This window comes from Hyperolius riggenbachi, chromosome 5 (genome assembly GCF_040937935.1).
Source record: "Hyperolius riggenbachi isolate aHypRig1 chromosome 5, aHypRig1.pri, whole genome shotgun sequence".
Lineage (NCBI taxonomy): Eukaryota > Metazoa > Chordata > Amphibia > Anura > Hyperoliidae > Hyperolius > Hyperolius riggenbachi.
In genome coordinates, this window is record NC_090650.1 from 360,192,231 (window position 1) to 360,210,495 (window position 18,265).

At 39.9% G+C, this 18,265-nt stretch overlaps 1 protein-coding gene across 5 annotated transcripts in view; it reads right to left on the reverse strand.

The window, feature by feature from the left end:
* Positions 1 to 18,265, reverse strand: part of EYA1 (EYA transcriptional coactivator and phosphatase 1) — a 185,363-nt gene that overhangs the window by 44,017 nt on the left and 123,081 nt on the right. For all 5 annotated transcript variants that reach the window (XM_068237498.1, XM_068237501.1, XM_068237500.1 and 2 more), the window contains one exon: positions 13,236 to 13,325. In XM_068237498.1, the coding sequence (XP_068093599.1) occupies positions 13,236 to 13,325 (90 nt within the window). The remainder of the gene's footprint in view (positions 1 to 13,235; positions 13,326 to 18,265) is intronic.

Genomic DNA, 18,265 nt, shown 5'->3' on the forward strand with positions numbered 1-18,265 from the left:
TTACATTAAACATCTTGTTTCTTACAGCATCAGAAATGCTTCCTATTACTATATATTCCTGTATATTGGTATGTAACTCCACCCTCCTAGTGACGTTTAGCCTAGTTATGCCTGGCCTCCTTCCACTGCACTCTGGGAGACCAGGTGTTATTTCTAATGACTTTGGAACACTCAACAAGCAAACATTCTGCAATGATGCTCCTTGTCAGCAGTCAAGATGTTGCTGCCTGTGATAAATTTAAGAACGTAAATCAGGGTGAGAAAAGATTTACAATGGGCAAACACTGATTAAATAATTTATAAAGTATTATTGTTAAATACAAGAAATTGTATTAATTAGCTTATGTTTTGTTCCTCTTTAACCCCCATTTGAGAACCCAGACACTATTTTGCACTGCTAAAGCGATCTACACATGCTGCTTGAAATGATCTCTCATGGTCCTTTCGGCTGTCAGTTTGCTAATGACGACTGTTTAGCTTGCTCAACATAATAATCATAACTTCAGCAAAAACAAATTAGATATAGACCACTTTTTTGCTGATATATCGACTTTTAAGGTTTGTTGCCATATAGCACGCTTTCAGGCACGCTTATGGAAACTCGATCACAGCAGATGGTGCATAGACTACACTGCCTGCCTTTCCATCCATGCGCGGGGATTCACTGCTGAATCGCAGCACATGGTTGCCTGCATTTCGGGGCGCTTCAGTATAATGAATGGGCTCACAAGCTCCGGCCTCCTTCTGGGAGTGACGCCTATTTTTTACAGAAGATGATAGTGGTTCAGGGGAGACAATAATTTGTGATCATGGTTTTAGTCTTCATTAGTTATGCTTGCTTGTCTGCCTGTCCAGCAGCATTTTCTGTCCTTCGGAGAAGGGAGTTAAGGATAAACAAGAGGCATCCTACTGCAAGCTGTAGCAAAAAAAAAAAAAAATTAAAAATATTAGTAGTTGGCTGAGTTTTCCAACTTGGTGAAGAATATTGTGAAGGATGTGGTCGGGGACACCTGTGTGCACACAGACTGTCATCCTAAATGATTGTGAATGATCATTATGAGTAGCAAAAGTTGCTTGACTATAAGGCTGATGAGTCATCCGCTCCATTTAGAATAAGTGTCCACAATAAATCAGGTTCTTCTGTGTAACATTTGCAGCAGTATATAAAATGTCTGTAAACAGAAATAATATCATTCTGTATCTGAGCTTGAATATTGATCGATAGTGGTTGTGAAATTATTCTTAGCAATATATGCAAAATGTATGGTGCTAAAATACATAATCAGAGGTTATGGTCAGGGAAAACTGAATTACAAAAATCAGTTTTTGTTTCAGGGCTATAGCAAAGAGATTCAAGTTTTTCATTTTGATAGATGGCCAAACCATCTCTAAGGCCCGGTTCACATTAGCGGTTTTTTACGGAACTGGCCTAACGGATCCGGCAATCTGGATCTGTTGAAAATGGTCCGTTTTACAGCCAGTGTGTTGTAAAATGTCCGTTTTCATTGGTTCCTACATGCTGAAAAACCTTCCCTTTCCGTTCCGCTGAGCAAAACGGTCTGGAAAATTGGGTCCTGCAGCATTTTTTGGTCCGCGCAGCAGCAAACTCTAATGTGAACCGGGCCTAATTATACTAATGATATAGTTTTAGTTATTGGTATTGCTTAACATTTGGTTCAACTAACTGTAAAACTGTCATGTATTAAACACCCCTCCCACTCAGGATTTTCATCAGCAAGGGGGGGGGGGCATTGTAAACTGTGCTTCAAAGAGTTTACAGAAGTCACAGATGCTATCTTCACACCTTCCCCTGGATACATTATGGGAAGCTAGAAGGGGAGGGGGGAACATGGCAGCTCCTATTAAATGCCCTTGTCCAATTGCTTGCCATCTAATTAGAAAGACTGCTAAAAATCCCTTTTCTGCCCCTGTAATGTTGGAATGAATATAAGCAAGGCATTTGACTAGGTCCTTTTTCAAAGCATATCCATTCTCCCCCCCAAAAAACAGGGCTTGTTTACACATCACACTATTTGCAGTGCTGTCAGCTATGATGCACAGCACCTGAGTGCAGAAGAGATACAGTGGGGTGCAAAAGTTTGGGCAACCTTGTTAATCGTCATGATTTTCCTGTATAATTCGTTAGTTGTTATGAAAAAAAATGTTGTTAAATATATTATATAGAAGACACACACAGTGATATTTGAAAAGTGAAATGAAGTTTATTGGATTTACATAAAGTGTGCAATAATTGTTTAAATGAAATTAGTCAGGTGCATAAATTTGGGCATTGTAGCCATTTTATTGATTCCAAACTTTTAGAACTAATTATTGGAACTCAAATTGGCTTGGTAAGCTCAGTGACCCATGACCTACATACACAGGTGAATCCATTTATGAGAAAGAGTATTTAAGGGGGTCACTTGTAAGTTTCCCTCCTCTTTTAATTTTCACTGAAGAGTAGCAACATGGGGGTTTCAAAACAACTCTCAACTCCTTTAAATTGTAAGCCTTTGGGCAGGGTCCTCCTCCTTTTGTGTCCAACCTGATCATGCACCTCCATTACTGTGAACCCATGCTATGCATCTGAGTGAACCTAACTTGCCTAATCTCCATGCTCCATCCAGTGACTGACTAAGCATTACCTTGTACTCATACTGTGCTGCATGATCTGATGTTTCTTGTATTCAGGTATTGTCATTTTGCTGTATGTCACCCCTAAATATTGTATGTATCCCTATTTATTGTCCAGCGCTGCGTAATATGTTGGCGCTTTATAAATACAATAAATAAATAAATAAATAAATAATAAATAAAATAAATAAATAACCTGAAGACAAAGATTGTTCACCATCATTGTTTAGGGGAAGGATACAGATCGCTTTCTCAGAGATTTCAGCTGTCTGTTACCACAGTTAGGAACATATTGAGGAAATGGAAGACCACAGGCTCAGTCCAAGTTAAGGCTTGAAGTAGCAGACCAACAAAAATATTTTATAAACAGAAGTGACGAATGGTGAGAACAGTCAGAGTCAACCCACAGACCATCACCAAAGACCTACAACATCATCTTGCTGCAGATGGAGTCACTGTGCATCGCTCAACCATTTGGTGACCTTTACAGAAGGAGATGCTGTATGTGAGAGTGATGCAGATGAAGCATTTTCTCCACCCACAGCACTAACAGAGCCTCTTGAGGTATGCTAAAGCACATTTAGACAAGCCAGCTTCATTTTGGAATAAGGTGCTGTGGACTGCTGAAACTAAAATTGAGTTATTTGGGCATAACAAGGGGCATTATGCATGGAGAAAAAAGAACACAGCATTCCAAGAAAAACACCTGCTACCTACAGTAAAAATATGGTGTTGGTTCCATCATGCTGTGGGGCTTTGTGGCCAGTGCAGGGACTGGGAATCTTGTCAAATTTGAGGGTTGCATGGATTCCTCTCAGTATCAGCAGATTCTGGAGACCACAGTCCAGGATTCAGTGACAAAGCTGAAGCTGCACCTGGGCTGGATCTTTCAACAAGACAAAGGCCCTAAACACTGCTCAAAATCCACTAAGGCATTTATGCAGAGGAACAAGTACAACATTCTGGAATGGCCATCTCAGTCACCAGACCTGAATCTAATTGAAAATCTGTGGTGTGAGTTAAAGAGAGCTGTCCATGCTTGGAAGCCATCAAACCTAAATGAACTAGAGATGTTTTGAAAAGAGGAATGGTCCAAAATACCTTCAACCAGAATCCAGACTCTCATTGGAACCTACAGGAAGCGTTTAGAGGCTGTAATTTCTGCAAAAGGAGGATCTACTAAATATTGATTTCATTTATTTTTTGTGGTGCCTAAATGTATGCACCTACCTAATTTTGTTTGAAAAATTATTGCACACTTTCTGTAAATCCAATAAACTTAATTTCACTTCTCACATATCACTGTGTGTGTCTCCTATATGATATATTTAACTGACATTTTTGTCGTAACAACCAACAATTTATACAGGAAAGTCATAACGATTAACAAGGTTGCCCAAACTTTCGCACCCCACTGTATAACTGCTGTGAGGTTGTATTGTATTTCTGCATTGGAGATTCCTCCTCTTCCTATTTCGATGCCTAAGCATTTGGAATTCTAAAGATCTGAAAGGAGAAGGAAAGTATGAGATTGTTCTATATTAATGTCTATTCTGGAGACCATTATTTTTTTTAATGAACAGTTACTCTTACTGCTGTTTTTAAGAACGTGAAATCACTTGCAGCAAAAGTAGAAAGATTGGTCTTCAATCCATGCTTCTTATCTGGCTGGCAAAGGAGCAGAACAATTAGTTGTATTATGACTAACAGCACACACTAGTTAACCAGAGCAGAAATGTGTATGGAAGTGCAGTTCAATGTGTGAAATGTGGCCCTTCCACATGTGTTGCTGTGTGAAGACTGATCTTGGCTGAAGTTATTGGGATGCTGGACTACATTTATGAGAGAATAAAAGGAACTCAGCTTTAGGCACATCTGTATTACTGTACTTTGATGTGGCATGGCAGCAACCTAAATAAAAAAATCCAAAGTCTACTTTGACGTCAACTGTAGTTTGCCAAAGCAGTAGGTGAGGCCAATAAGCAGGTCAGCTGTTAAGCATCCCTCACACGATCTACAGTTGAATTTAAATCTGCAAAGGGCTATTGATGGATGCAATTATAAAACTATTTTTAGGCATGTCTCACTTTTCAACAACATATGCTTCTTCTGTGCTGTCCTTAGCTTATAATAAATAGATTTGAGAAATTCTTAAAGTCAATGAGAACTGTGATGAAAAAAAAGCCAGATACTTACCTAAGGAGAGGGAAGGCTCTGTGTCCTAATGAGCCTTCCCTCTCCCCTACCGGTGCTCACTCCAGTGCAGGATCCACCAATTTGGTCAAATGCTGCTGTCTCCACCGCCAAAGGGAGGCTTTGGAAGTCTTCAGGAGCCTGAGTGCTCCCCAAGACGGGCCGCTCCATACTGTGCATGCACGAGCACCCTCTCTATCAAGCACTCACGCGTGCACAGTACGGAGCTGCCTGTCTTCGGGAGGACTTGGCTCCCAAAGACTTCCAAAGTTCCCCGCGGTGGGGGATTTAAACGGCAAATCTAGCGCTGCACCAAGGACCCCGAGAGAGGAGAGGGAAGGCTCATTAGGACCCAGAGCCTTCCCTCTTCTAGGTAAGTATCTGGCTTTTTTTTCATCACGACTCCCAATTGCTTTAATGAAATTGAAAAAAATATATATGTTTGCATTTACCTAGTGTCAACACAGTACTCAGTGCTTTACAGAACACATAAAAAATGATTGTGCCTCATTGAACCTTTGCTCTTGAATAGCTACACATAAAGCTTCATACACACGTACATCAAGGAATGGGATCAATCCCCCAGGTGACAGTGCAAGGCCAAGGCTGTACAAACAGCAAGCTAGCAATGCATCTGTTGCTATGGAGGTGGGAGGAATGATGTCGAGCATGTTAGTCCGAAGGGCCATGTCAGGGGGAGGGAGCTGCCCCCCCCCCTGACAAAATCAAATCAAGGTACCTGATCCCTTGTAGTATTGCATGGTCAAGGTTGGCCTATAGGATAGGGACACACTGACACATTCTGTTGCTATGCGGTGGGGGTAGGTTTCCACTGGGAGCTGTGGCTCCCGTTCTGCTGTGTAGCTGCAGCCTGAATCGCTATGCTAAGCCATTCAGGCTGTAGTGATTTGGCCGCGGGCTGCAGAAATCTGCAGCATGCCATTCAGATTCGCACCACAGTGCGATCTGGACCTCAAGGCACCAGAAAGATAGGCAGTGTTTCCCCGTGCAGCTCGCAAGCGGGGAAACGCTGCAGAATTAGAATCATCCTAAGTGGAAATAGACCCCTACTCTAAAGAACATAACAGCCTGAGTGGCGTGTCTGTACAACAATTAATCCTAGAATGTTCACAGAAATGGTCTTCCCGGAAAACAATTACTTAATGCGTGTACACACCATTAAAGTGACACTGTACTGAGAGGAAAATGGAGACTACCATTCTTTATTTAGTTTAGGCAGTGAGCATTGTCTGACTGTCCTTCTCATCCCATTACATTCAGCCACCAACCAGAAAGAGTATACAGATCAGGTACTAGTCTGAATATCCTAGCTGTGCTTCAGGTGTCTGATTCAGGTACTACTGGAGCAAGAAAAAAACCATAAAGACCGTAAACAAAACTGTCAGCCTCTATATCCTTCTCACCTTAAATTAACAGTGTTGATTACCAAAAGTTGGCCCCTAATTTCCAGCCATTATAAAGCACAATTTGGTAGATAGGTGGGGAAAGGTGTGTGTGTGTGTGTGGGGGGGGATTGATAGATCATCAGTGTGTCAACTAAGCCATGCCCTCTAGTGGTGAGAAGATTAGGAAGTTGGTGGTGGAGACAGATAAACAAGTTCACTTCAGCGTAGAAGAGAATCACCTTTTATTCTGGTTTTTCAGGGATGGTAGAAATTAAAAAATACACTATAAAACCCTTGTCTTAAGATCTTTTTATTTCTTTTTTCATTTTGTTAGGTTCCTCCTCCTCATACCACTTCATAAAAACTTTTAAAGCGGTACATTATAGATCTGGACTAATTATGTGCCAACTGTAAGTAATTTGTTTCACATGTTTTACCTTTAAAACTAACTGGAAGTGGGTTAAAAAAAACATATACCTAACTAAGGAGAGGGAAGGCTCTGGGTCCTACAGAGCATTCCCACTTGTCTCATGGTGCTCTTGTTGCAGTTCTGGCTCCCCCATTAGAATCCCCCACTGTGGGGGGCTTTGGAAGCCTTTGGGAGCTTGAGTGCTCCCGAAGATGGTTGCCTTCATACTGTGCATGCTTATGCGCATAAGAGAGGGTGCTAGTGCAGGTGCAATATGGAGCCACCCATCTTCGGGTGCACTCAGGTTCCCGAAGACTTCTGAAGCCTCCTGCGGTGGCAGAAAGTAGTATTTGACCGGTCGAATATCGCTACTGGGGGTGACAGCGATGGAATGAGGGGGCAGGGAGAGGAGCGGGAAGGCTCTATAGGACCCATAGCCTTCCCTCTCCTTAGGTAAATCTGTTTTTTTTTCCTGCTTCCCATTTACGTTAAACATAAATCCTAGGTTGCCATATAAAGTCACAATTCAGCGGGAGGACTCTGATTTAACACTCGATTCCTTGTCCTACTTGACACAGTTGATATCCTATCAACACAAGGCAACCCTATCCCACAGCAATCAGTCACAAAGGTATTTCATTTTCTGGCAGTTAGAAGTCCAGTGGATCAAGATCGCAGCCTTGCCTTCATGTACTATACTTGACTTGTTTCCTTTGTTACTAAATAATTTCTGACAGGTTCAGCAAATTAAAACCAACTTGAACTTGACACATGACTTTTCTCTGACTTAAATTGGCATTTCTATTAAAGTCCTTCCACTAAGTGCAATAATTGGAAGTTAAACAGAAAATATAATGGCTTAATCAAAGTTCTCGTAATAATAATAACACAGGCCTATGTAATGGAAGATGAACGAGCTGCCTGTATCTCCCAAGACAAATAACGAATTAAAAAAACCCTGAAATGATGGCGACAGAGGAATAGTCTTTAATATTTTTAGATTTTCGGTGAAAGGAAAAAATTCTGCCTTGGAATGTAAGAAAAATAAAGCAGATGCAAATTATTTGATTGCAATCTAAGTTGCCAATTCATCTGTGCGGAGTCGCTCTCCAGGCAGATGAAAAGAAATCAAAATATGGGACAGATGTTGGAGAAACCACACTGGAAGCCCGTCACATGTTGGCATTTTCTAATGATTTTGGCTCATCCATTAAATAAGGTGCATTTTGCCTGATTTTTCGAAAGAGGAAACATCAGGGAATATTTAAAGGCCAATTGCTGCCAATTAACTTTGATCAGGAGAAGATGTATTCAAACCTTTCAGATTCCTTTCTCCTGTCTGAAATAACATACATTTCCAAAATCCAGCAAAACAGCGAGACGATGATTAATGCCTGTTGGCAGCCTTGCCACAAGCTTGCTTAACGATGGGGTTTTAAATAAACAGCTGTCTGTATCCCGGCAGAGCTGAATGTGGCTTGTTTCATGTGTTACAGTTATGAGAAGAGAGAGAGGAGAGGGGAGAGTGGTTTTCTTAATGAAATGACTTTGTAGCGATAATATGCCCATCATACTGTGGGTAGGACGGATCAGTAAATAACACTAATAGGCACCATATTAAAGACTTATTTCATACAAAAAAGGCTATCTCCACACAACATCAAGCAGTAATTCCAGACCTATACTAACTGGAATGAATCTATTAAACGAACTAGAGATGCCTGTGTTTTTAATTATTATTATTATTACTATAATTGTCTAGGCTTCTGTGTGCGCAAAAGCCATTTTTAGCCATTAGGACCGCCATTAGTACAGTATTGTGTGCTGGAATCTCTGAGCTGTATTGTCTGTCTGTTTTGAAATAGCAAGTAAAATTAATTACTAATGGCTTCCATTGGTCGTGTTCCCATAGGTGTGTGGTGTAACTTAATTTACAATAGTACAGATATTTTCTTATAAATCAGAGTTCACCTGTCCAGTTTTTGAATTGTGAGATAAATAAGGAGCTATGCTATTACTCACATTATTTTATATTTGATGCAACTGTCCCGGAGAAATTCTCTTTGGAAAAGTCAGTCATGTGACACAGAAATCTATCCAGCAACCATATGTGAATGGGAGCAGATTGAGTGTTTCCACCTAGTGAACAACCCTTACTTTCTAGCTGCCCCCTATGATCTCTATTCTGCCCTCTTGTTATGACCATTACAAAGTGTTACTTGTTATCTTTGTAGATATCCAATTTTGTATATCTTAGAGCAGGAATGGGAAAGTGAGAAGTGTGTGGGCAACTGAAGGTGAGAATGAAGAGCCAAAACTTTAAGGCGGGAGACAGAGGTGTACCTATGTATGTTGGGGACACCACACCAATTTATTACAGAGACCTGATTTAAAAGCACATACTCCAGTGAGGTCTACAGCATTCTAAAAACTGTAATAAACACTAAAATACAGAAGAAGAATAATCCCATCATAGCATTTGCACTGAGATTTTCAGACTATACATTCATTTTTTCCAAAAGTATTTGCCAAATGCTATTGCCATCTGCATAATTTAGTATGAAGCCAAACCAAGGAGCCAGCTGCAGGATCTGCTATGGCTATAGATACACCCTTGGTGGAAGGAAACAGAGCCAGTAACTATGGGAGGGAATTCTCCAGCCTGGAGTTCCTGAGGTATGTGAGATGCTAGCAGGTAACTCAACATGCCAAACTGCACATAATACTAAAACATCAGGTTTTGGTGGAGTGATCATTTAACAGTTTAAGACTACGGCTTAAAACTTTTGAGCAGTGCTATAGGCAATGATATAGGAGAAATGCACACATACATGCATGCAATTATACAACCCTCAGTGGCTCTATAGCATGTATTAATCTCATGGTGTGAACATAACTATAGGGTTGAAAGAGCAGCAAAGCTTCCAGAGAAGGTTACAGAGAACATCAAGTGGCAGTTTTTACATACTGTAGTATTAAATTAGCAATGGAGCACCATCTAAAATAAGCGTATATCATCAAAAGCATGCATCAAAGTGTGAAATAAATATGTATGTTCCTATTCCCAACTCCTCTCAAAGATTGTTGGTTGTTCCACTTTCTGTTCATTTGCTGAGTTTAGTACTAAGGAAATCGCTAATTTAGATCAACGGTAAATTTTATGAAGGTGTGACTTTCATAGAGTACTTCAATGTAAGTTACAAGTGGTAAATTCTGATTGTTCCGTGGGATTACCATTGTCTCTCACTGTAGAAATTAAGTACATGAAGGAGGTAGGAGAAAGAGAACATCCCCTTTTTAATGGTTGTGAAGATGAGTCAAAGAAGTGATGTGGACTCCGCTCGACCTCCACTCACCAGGGCAGTGCAGGGGCCAGGTAACACAGACCCAAAACGACAAGCAGAAGAGGGAAAGCTCCACACAATGTCCACAGAAAGATACAAAACTTCCACCTTTTATTAAATCAGGTAAAACCAGCTCAGGCAGACAGCTGATATGTTTGGGACCGACAATGGCCCTTAATCATGGTACTATGATTAAGGGCCATTGTCAGTCCGAAACAAGTCAGCTGTCTGGCTGTGCTGGTTTTACCCGATTCAATAAAAGTTGGAAGTTTTAAATTCTGCTGTGGACATTGTGCAGAACTTTCCCTCTTATGCTTGAAAAGATGAGTGACATTAAAAAAATAAAACCATGGGCTTTAAAACACTTTACTGAATACAAAATCAGTGGATAAAAACATCTATTTCACATTATAAGAATCATTAAAAAGCAAACTGTTCTTTTTTTTACAGCCAAGAAGAAGGCTGGTTGGACATACATGTCTACAGCCAGGAAAACTATCTACTCAGACCAATGCCTCCTTTTGATTCTCATCCCCCACTGGAACACACAGTAGGTTATTGGGAATCCATACCACTGGATGGAGATGGTAAACTTAAGCACAGATACAACAAATAAGGAATGAAAACAAACTCAATAGCCTTTAACAATTTTCATCTACTTAAATTGGCCTTTTTAAAAACAACATCAGGAACAAAGACAACAAGCCAAAGAGAAAAGGGGACAGGGAGAAGCAAAACACTATATTTTGTTAGAGTGTCAAAGAAACCTAGGAAGATCTTCAACAAACTTGGCATATCTGCTTTCTTTAAATCCAGCAACAGTGAGGAAACTCACTTCAGGTTTGATACTGATCTAAGTAGCGGGGTGGCTTTGAAACCATACAGCCTCCTGGTCTTTGGTCCATCATGTCCCTAGTGCACTGTGAAGTTATTTGACGTCCTAGGTCTTCAATTCTCCTTGTTCAGCCTTCAGAACTACTTGGCATCTCAGAGTATTTCTGAACACGAGCACATATTTTTTGCGCATGTGTGAGTACTGGAGAACTATTCAACCTAAGAGGTTGGATAACGTCAACCGAGGATAGCACGAGAACAACAGGATGGAGTGAGGATGGGAAAGCTCTATGGTATCCAGAAGCTTCCCTCTACTTTGGTGAGTATTAAATCTGATAACTAAACTGCAGTTGTAATGAAAACAGTTTCTAATGATAGGTTATAAGATTAAACTGAAATCAGTGAGGCTTTATTTTCATGAGTAGAGGTTTTTTTTTTAAATGGCATTTAGGACTGGACACCCTTTTACAAAATTCCAGAGTTCCAGGTTTTTGGCAACCAGCAGCCTTGCACATAGAATCCAGCTGCTTCTCTCTCCATCCACTAGAAACTGCTGGTGGAAGATGGTAGACAGAGTTTCAATTTAAAAAGTCAGAGCCCACCTACCATCTCCAAACAGTGATCTCTACTGACTGGAATGATGTAAAGAATATGTTTGGCTTCAAGCTACTACAGTTCACTCACATTGGAACTCTGGGATGTCTGCTCCTGCTCTGCTTATTTTGACAAATTCCTTTTATGATGAGAAGTCATGACACAGTGCAATTAAATTGGGCAATGAAGCAAATAATTTGAATCATCATAAGACAAAATAATTATGCACATCTTTTCAAGAGTGTATTCATCTCAAAATAATGGCATTTCCTGCTTCAGTCCACCAATAAAACGCACCAGTAATAATGCTCCATAAACTAGTTTTCTCTAAAACGATGGCAACAGGTAACAACACTGAGTAGGAAGGAACGTTAAACAGTGGATGGTACACACCAGCAATACACAAAGAGACAGATTTTAATTAAAAAAAACATATAAACTTTTTTATCTAAAAATATGTATTAAAATTAATCCAGCTTATGTATCCCCCACTGTAATCACCGCACCCAGATCCCCCGTCCCTCACTCACACATACAAACCAGACACACCACATCTGAATCAGCAATGGTGAGAAAAATTGTTATATGGAAACAGCAATACAGCTGTAATGGGAAAAAAAAGACATATATGGCCAATGAAAAACTGATGGAAGAGAGGAAAAAGCCATGCATAAGCACTTCCAAGCATGGCAACAGGCACCCAATAAATAGGCAGCCCCATATACCGGTAGGCTTAATTGTGGAAAGGGAAAGGGCAATGCTCTATAAAAAAACACAGTAATTCACAGCAACTAATCATAAGTGACCACTTAAACAGAATGCATAGTAAACGGTTGTTATATTTATCTATGACATTCACTGCCAAACTATTTGTTTTGTTTAAGTCAGGTAAATATGAAACATTAGATATACATAAGTTGTATATATCAAAAAAGCAGAACTCCAATGCAAAAGACAACAATTAAATCATCCTCAGTGTACATCCAGTTGCTCTAAAAATATAATATCAAGCACAAACGTAGAACTAACATGGCCCTTGCCTTTATCTCCCAACCAAAGATAGGCTACTGTCTCCAAGCATGCAGGTAGTGCTGGGATTTCTCATTAGAAAACCAAAGGAATCTTACAAATAACAGGGCAGCATAGACCATAGCACCACATAAATAAATTAGTACATGAATAAACGCTATGATTTCTTGTAAGTGCCTTAAAGAGACACTGAAGCGAAAAAAATATATGATATTATGATTTGTATGTGTAGTACAGCTAAGAAATAAAACATTAAGATCAGATACATCAGTCTAATTGTTTACAGTACAGGAAGAGTTAAGAAACTCCAGTTGTTATCTCTATGCAAAAAAAGCCATTAAGCTCTATGACTTTCAAAGTCGTGGAGAGGGCTGTTTTCTGACTTTTATTATCTCAACTGTTATTTAACTATTTACTTTTCCTCTGGCAGAGGAGAGGTCATTAGTTCACAGACTGCTCTGAAATAATCATTTTGAATGCTGAGTGTTGTGTAATCTGCACATATTATATAATGATGCAATGTTAGAAAAAACACTATATACCTGAAAATAAAAATATGAGAATATTTTCTTTGCTGCTAATCTTCTAGTAATTATTCATAGTACACAACCAATTCATTATATCATATTTTTTTCACTTCAGTGTCTCTTTAAAGAGAAATCTGAATGATATGACTGATTTTTATTGATAGACTCATGCCTTTGTATTTAAGTCTTAAATATCTCAAGCTGTCAGTTCCTGCATGAATATTTTATACAAGAAGTAGCGGTATAAAGGTGACATTGTACTTACTTCTAAATCATTGAAAAACAAGTGCGTATCAGCCAGGTTGAAAATCATTTCTTCCATTCGAAGTCCAAGAGATACTGAGCTCGGTGGATCCTTTAGGAATAAACAAATATAAATATCAAACAAAGAATATGAAGATAAACCAATGAAGATGGATCAATACATAGATTAGATACAATTTTGTTTTTTAATTTATAACAAACAAGAGTATGCTTATTCGGTTTAAACACTGAATATAAGCTATATGCTTTAAAGAGTTCTTTAGATGGAAAAAATAAAAAAAATATATACATACTTGGGGCTTCCTCCAGCCCCCTCCAGGCTGATCGCTCCCTCACCGTCCTTCTCCGCTGCCTCGGCCCTGAAAATCCTTCAATCGACATTCTTGTGTCCATCCCATAATTTAAACGCCCCAGAGTGGAGGACTTTATGGGCAAATTGTGGGCAATACAGGCGGTGGAGAAGGACGGTGAGGGAGCCATCAGCCTGGAGGGGGCTGGAGGAAACCCCAGGTATGTATATTTTTTAAAATCTCCCCATCTCATATTTACTTTGAGTTGCTCCCAGAGTCATCCTCAAGATTTATGTCAGTGTTCACATGTATCCATGCGAAATCCCCTGGTTTCTGTATTTTCCTGTGGGCAGCACAGCGGCGTAGTGGTTAGCTCTCTTGCCTTACTGCGCTTGGTCCCCGGTTGAAATTCCAGCCAGGGCACTATTTGCACAGAGTGTTTGTGTGGGTTTCCTCCGGGCACTCAGGTTTCCTCTCAAATCCAAAAAAACATACAATAACAATAACATTTCTATAGCGCTTTTCTCCCATCGGACTCAAAGCGCTTAAGATAAGTTAATTGGCTTCCCCCTAAATTGGTCCTAGACTACAGACATACACGGTCTGATACATACACTCCACAATGCACACATAAACATATGACTATGGTGAGGATTAGATTGTGAGTCCTTCTGATGGACCAGTTAAATGACAAGATAATATATAGTCTGTACAGAGCTGCAGATGTCAGCACTATATAAATACTAAATAATAATAATAATGTACAATTCTGCATTTTGCACTTTTTCAATTTTGTCATTTGATATTTTTTCTCACTCTGATTTTGCATGTTGTGCATTTTTTATGCAATTTTTTCTGATTGTGTTTTTTTTTTTCATGCATACCAATGAAGTTAACTTAATGAAAATGTATCTAATAAACTTCCAAATCGGATGCGATTTCCGCAAGACAAATTATATTTTTCTACCTTTCCTGTGATTTATATTAAATGCAAATTGCACATCGCACAAGGACAAAAGCAACACTGCGGCACAGAAAATCACAAAACCACAAAACACACAAAAAATAAGAAAAACACGGGTCAATACCATTGAAATACATTAGATGTGGGACAAACGCCACAATTCTACACAACACACGCAAATTCAAATAAGTGTGAATGAGGCAATATGTGTTGACCTTTAAATAAAAGTTATGCAAATATATGAATGAAAAGAAATAAATGGTAGTATTAGTAGTCATGCCCCACCAGCATGCCTGCAGCTTAGTGGGCATTGCACAATGAATACCTACAAGGGCAATCAGCATTCAGCTCCAAATTCCTTTCAGTTCTTGTGCTGTAATGTGATCCCCTCTCTGCCCTGTAAACATCCGACACATTGCCCAACACACTAACAAAACTCAGCTATTGCAAAACAGGGTACGTAAAATATCTGCCAGGGCACGCTACATTTATAGATATAAATATCTACAAGCACAGCCTCTATAATGGCCAAATAATCACACATTGACAGCTCATTCATTTCACTTTTTCTCCCAAGTTTTCTCCTATGTGATATTTTTCACACCTTATCATTAAAATGCTCCACTTAACGACCAGCTAATGCCGGTAGGCGGCGGATGGTCATTTTTAGAATTCCATGGAAACGGCCGCCATTTCCTGTCAGTTCACGGCGGGGGGCTCCGTGAACAGCCTGCGAGCCTCCGATCGCGGCTCGCAGGCTAAATGAAAACACCCGGGGAAGAAATCCCCAGTGTTTACATTTTTACGGCGCTGCTGTCACAGCAGCGCCGTAAAGGAGATCGGCTGAAGCCTATTAGAGGCGGTACAGGACGAATTGCTGTCCTGTACTGCCTCTAGCAAGGAGGAGAGGGAGGGGGAATAGCGCTGCGGAGGGGGGCTTTGAGGAGCCCCCCCGCTAAACACAAACAGCCGGCGGCGATCAGACCCCCCAGCAGGACATCCCCCTAGTGGGGAATAAAGAGGGGAAGTCTGATCGCCCTGCCTGCAGCGTGATCTGTGCTGGGGGCTGAAGAGCCCACCAAGCACAGATCATAGAAAAATCACGCGGTCCTTAAGTGGTTAAGTGACCAGTAAGCAAGAAAATAATTTTGGCAGTAATGCGTCACTTACTTTTTGATACATGAAACATTATCTCCTAGGAGAAAACTTAGGAGAAAAAGTAAATTGCATAAGGGTCAGTAAAGCTAAATACTCACCTAACGACATGGGAAGAAGGATGACAACGACGTCCCCCAACGATAAACATTCCCCGATCCTTCTTCCTACCAGCGGCCCAGCAGGTACAAACAACATCAGGCACGAATGACAGTTCAAGCGAAAGATAGTTCAGTACTTTGTGCGGAAGTCTTCGAACATCTTAAAGATCCGCTCCACCATGATGGTGGTTGTTGCCATATGTCACCAAATTCGTGTGATCAAACACCTGTACCCACATCGCGATATCACTGAAATGATCGCTTTTCACTCAAAAAATCGCCGGTAGTTGGAAAAATCATCAGTACGGGCCTTTAGTCTATCGTAGTCGTTTACCATACATCACTTATTATTCCACAATGTACACACATCCATCTTTTAACATTTAATGAGTCCTTGTTAAAGACGTATATAAATTGTCTCACATACTATATAATACTATATAATATACTAAATATAAACCATAAAAGAACAAGGGCATGAGCAGCAGACCTATATTTATTGTTAGACAACATACTGTTTGTGAATATAAACCTTTATGTCATGAAGCCTGTATGCAGCGACACTGATATTCCTGTAATCAGTACTTCTTTACACATTTCTGATATTCTGAGTTAATCAAAGATCTAACCTATATCTGTATAGAATCACCAGGGTCATGTGTTGCAGGCCACCCACATAGACTTATGGTCTTTTGTTTGCGATTAACGTATAACACACTTTATGTTCTCTGCAGAAATTGCCGTATCAGCTGGCTCCTTACTGAGCTAATAAAATAAAAAACAGTGTCCAAAGCCGTGGTTTCTAAATACAATGCAGATGTCTGGCTTGTTTTCATTTGTATAACATTTTCGTGATTTTTATACATGGAACACATGCACTGATCGCTACGTATATTTGTTGGATTATGTATTTGGCAGTTGTTGAGAAAGAAAGCAAAAGGCTACAAATTTATTTAGAATAAGGTTTTTTCTTTTTACATAAGAAAATATATCTTCGGGCATGGGAATTTGCAAGATTTTTAGCTTTGGTTTACATGCCTTCTGGTCTTCATCTCTTAAAACACGAAGAAAAAAAGATGTTTCCCAAAAATAACACAATTCTCCAAGTTACACCAACACTTGAAGAAGTAAATATTTGAAAGCCCTTTACTCAAACCATACACCTCCTCTAGAAGAGGTTTGTATTCTTTTATTGACTAAGACAGTTGTCATTCAGAGTAATTTCAACCAATCAAACAGAGACTCTGCAGATGTCTCTCAACCATGGATGAATACAAACAATAAAATAAACTTGATGATTACTTTGGGACAACTTTTTGGGTGAACAGTCTTTCCAATCCATGTCCCGATCGGTAAACAATCATATGTCAAGGCCAAACCAACCTACACATGTGTACAATAACTTGCATCCAGCAAGTACATATATCAACTGGTTCTTTTTACATGCTGTGTTATGTGCAAGGCAGTTTGTGAGCAGGGATCCCAGAGAGCGTGGGCGCACTGCACTTGTGCAGAAGCATAAATGCACTCTTTCTTTGGTGGAAGTCCAATCGGGTCTCTGCTACTGCATAGGCACAGATGGCTTGCACAGTGACATGGACCTGTATGGCTCAACTTTATCTGCTGTGCTGAAGCCTGAGCAGGTCTGTTCTATTGTGCATGCAGGAGCAGTCAACAAGCCCTTGTCAAGGCTTTGCAGAGGGGACAGTACTGGAGTTGCCCGGTGGAGGAGGATGGGGAACCCTTTGGTGAGTACCCATGTGGGGCAAAAATTTTCCCTACAGGTACACTTTAAAAACTGAGAAACTATTGTTAGAAGAATTCATGCATGATTAATAGCCAATCCGATCATTTTGATTGGATTGTTTGTTTAGCAAGAATAAATATTGGCTCATGTGTTTCCGCCCTTACAATGACACAAATAAGAACATTCTAATTTTTTTTATCTCATAAGAACCTTCTATTTCTTTAAGCACATATTGCTTTATTAAGTTTCCAGCCAATCATCTTTGCCTAGGGCCCATTTCCACTGCATGCTTTTCAGTCCGATTTTCAGAATTCACATGGCTTTCAGATCTTGACGACGATGGCACTATCATGTAAATTGAGGAGTGCAGTTTCCACTAGTGCAATGTGATTTTTACATAAATATAAACACACGGTCTGCTGCTGTTTGAGTATTTGCTTTTGAGTAATGTGTTTTAATATAATTTATCTTGCCAATCCAATCAAAAATTGTTAGTGGAATGGCAAATGAAAAAATTACATGAAAACATGCAGGTTCCAAATTTTCAAAAATCACAATAGCATCGCAGTACGTTTTGCATTTGTGATTTGCAGCGGAAATGAACCCTCAGAGAAAAGTAATCATAGCGAGGTCCTGATACTTTGAGGTGGCATGAGCATAGGCTATATCATAATGCTTCTGCGTGGTGATGACATCATCATATACACAGTACATATAGTGCCAAAATGACATCCAGCTCCTGTCCATAATGAGACAACGAAAATCTCAGTCATC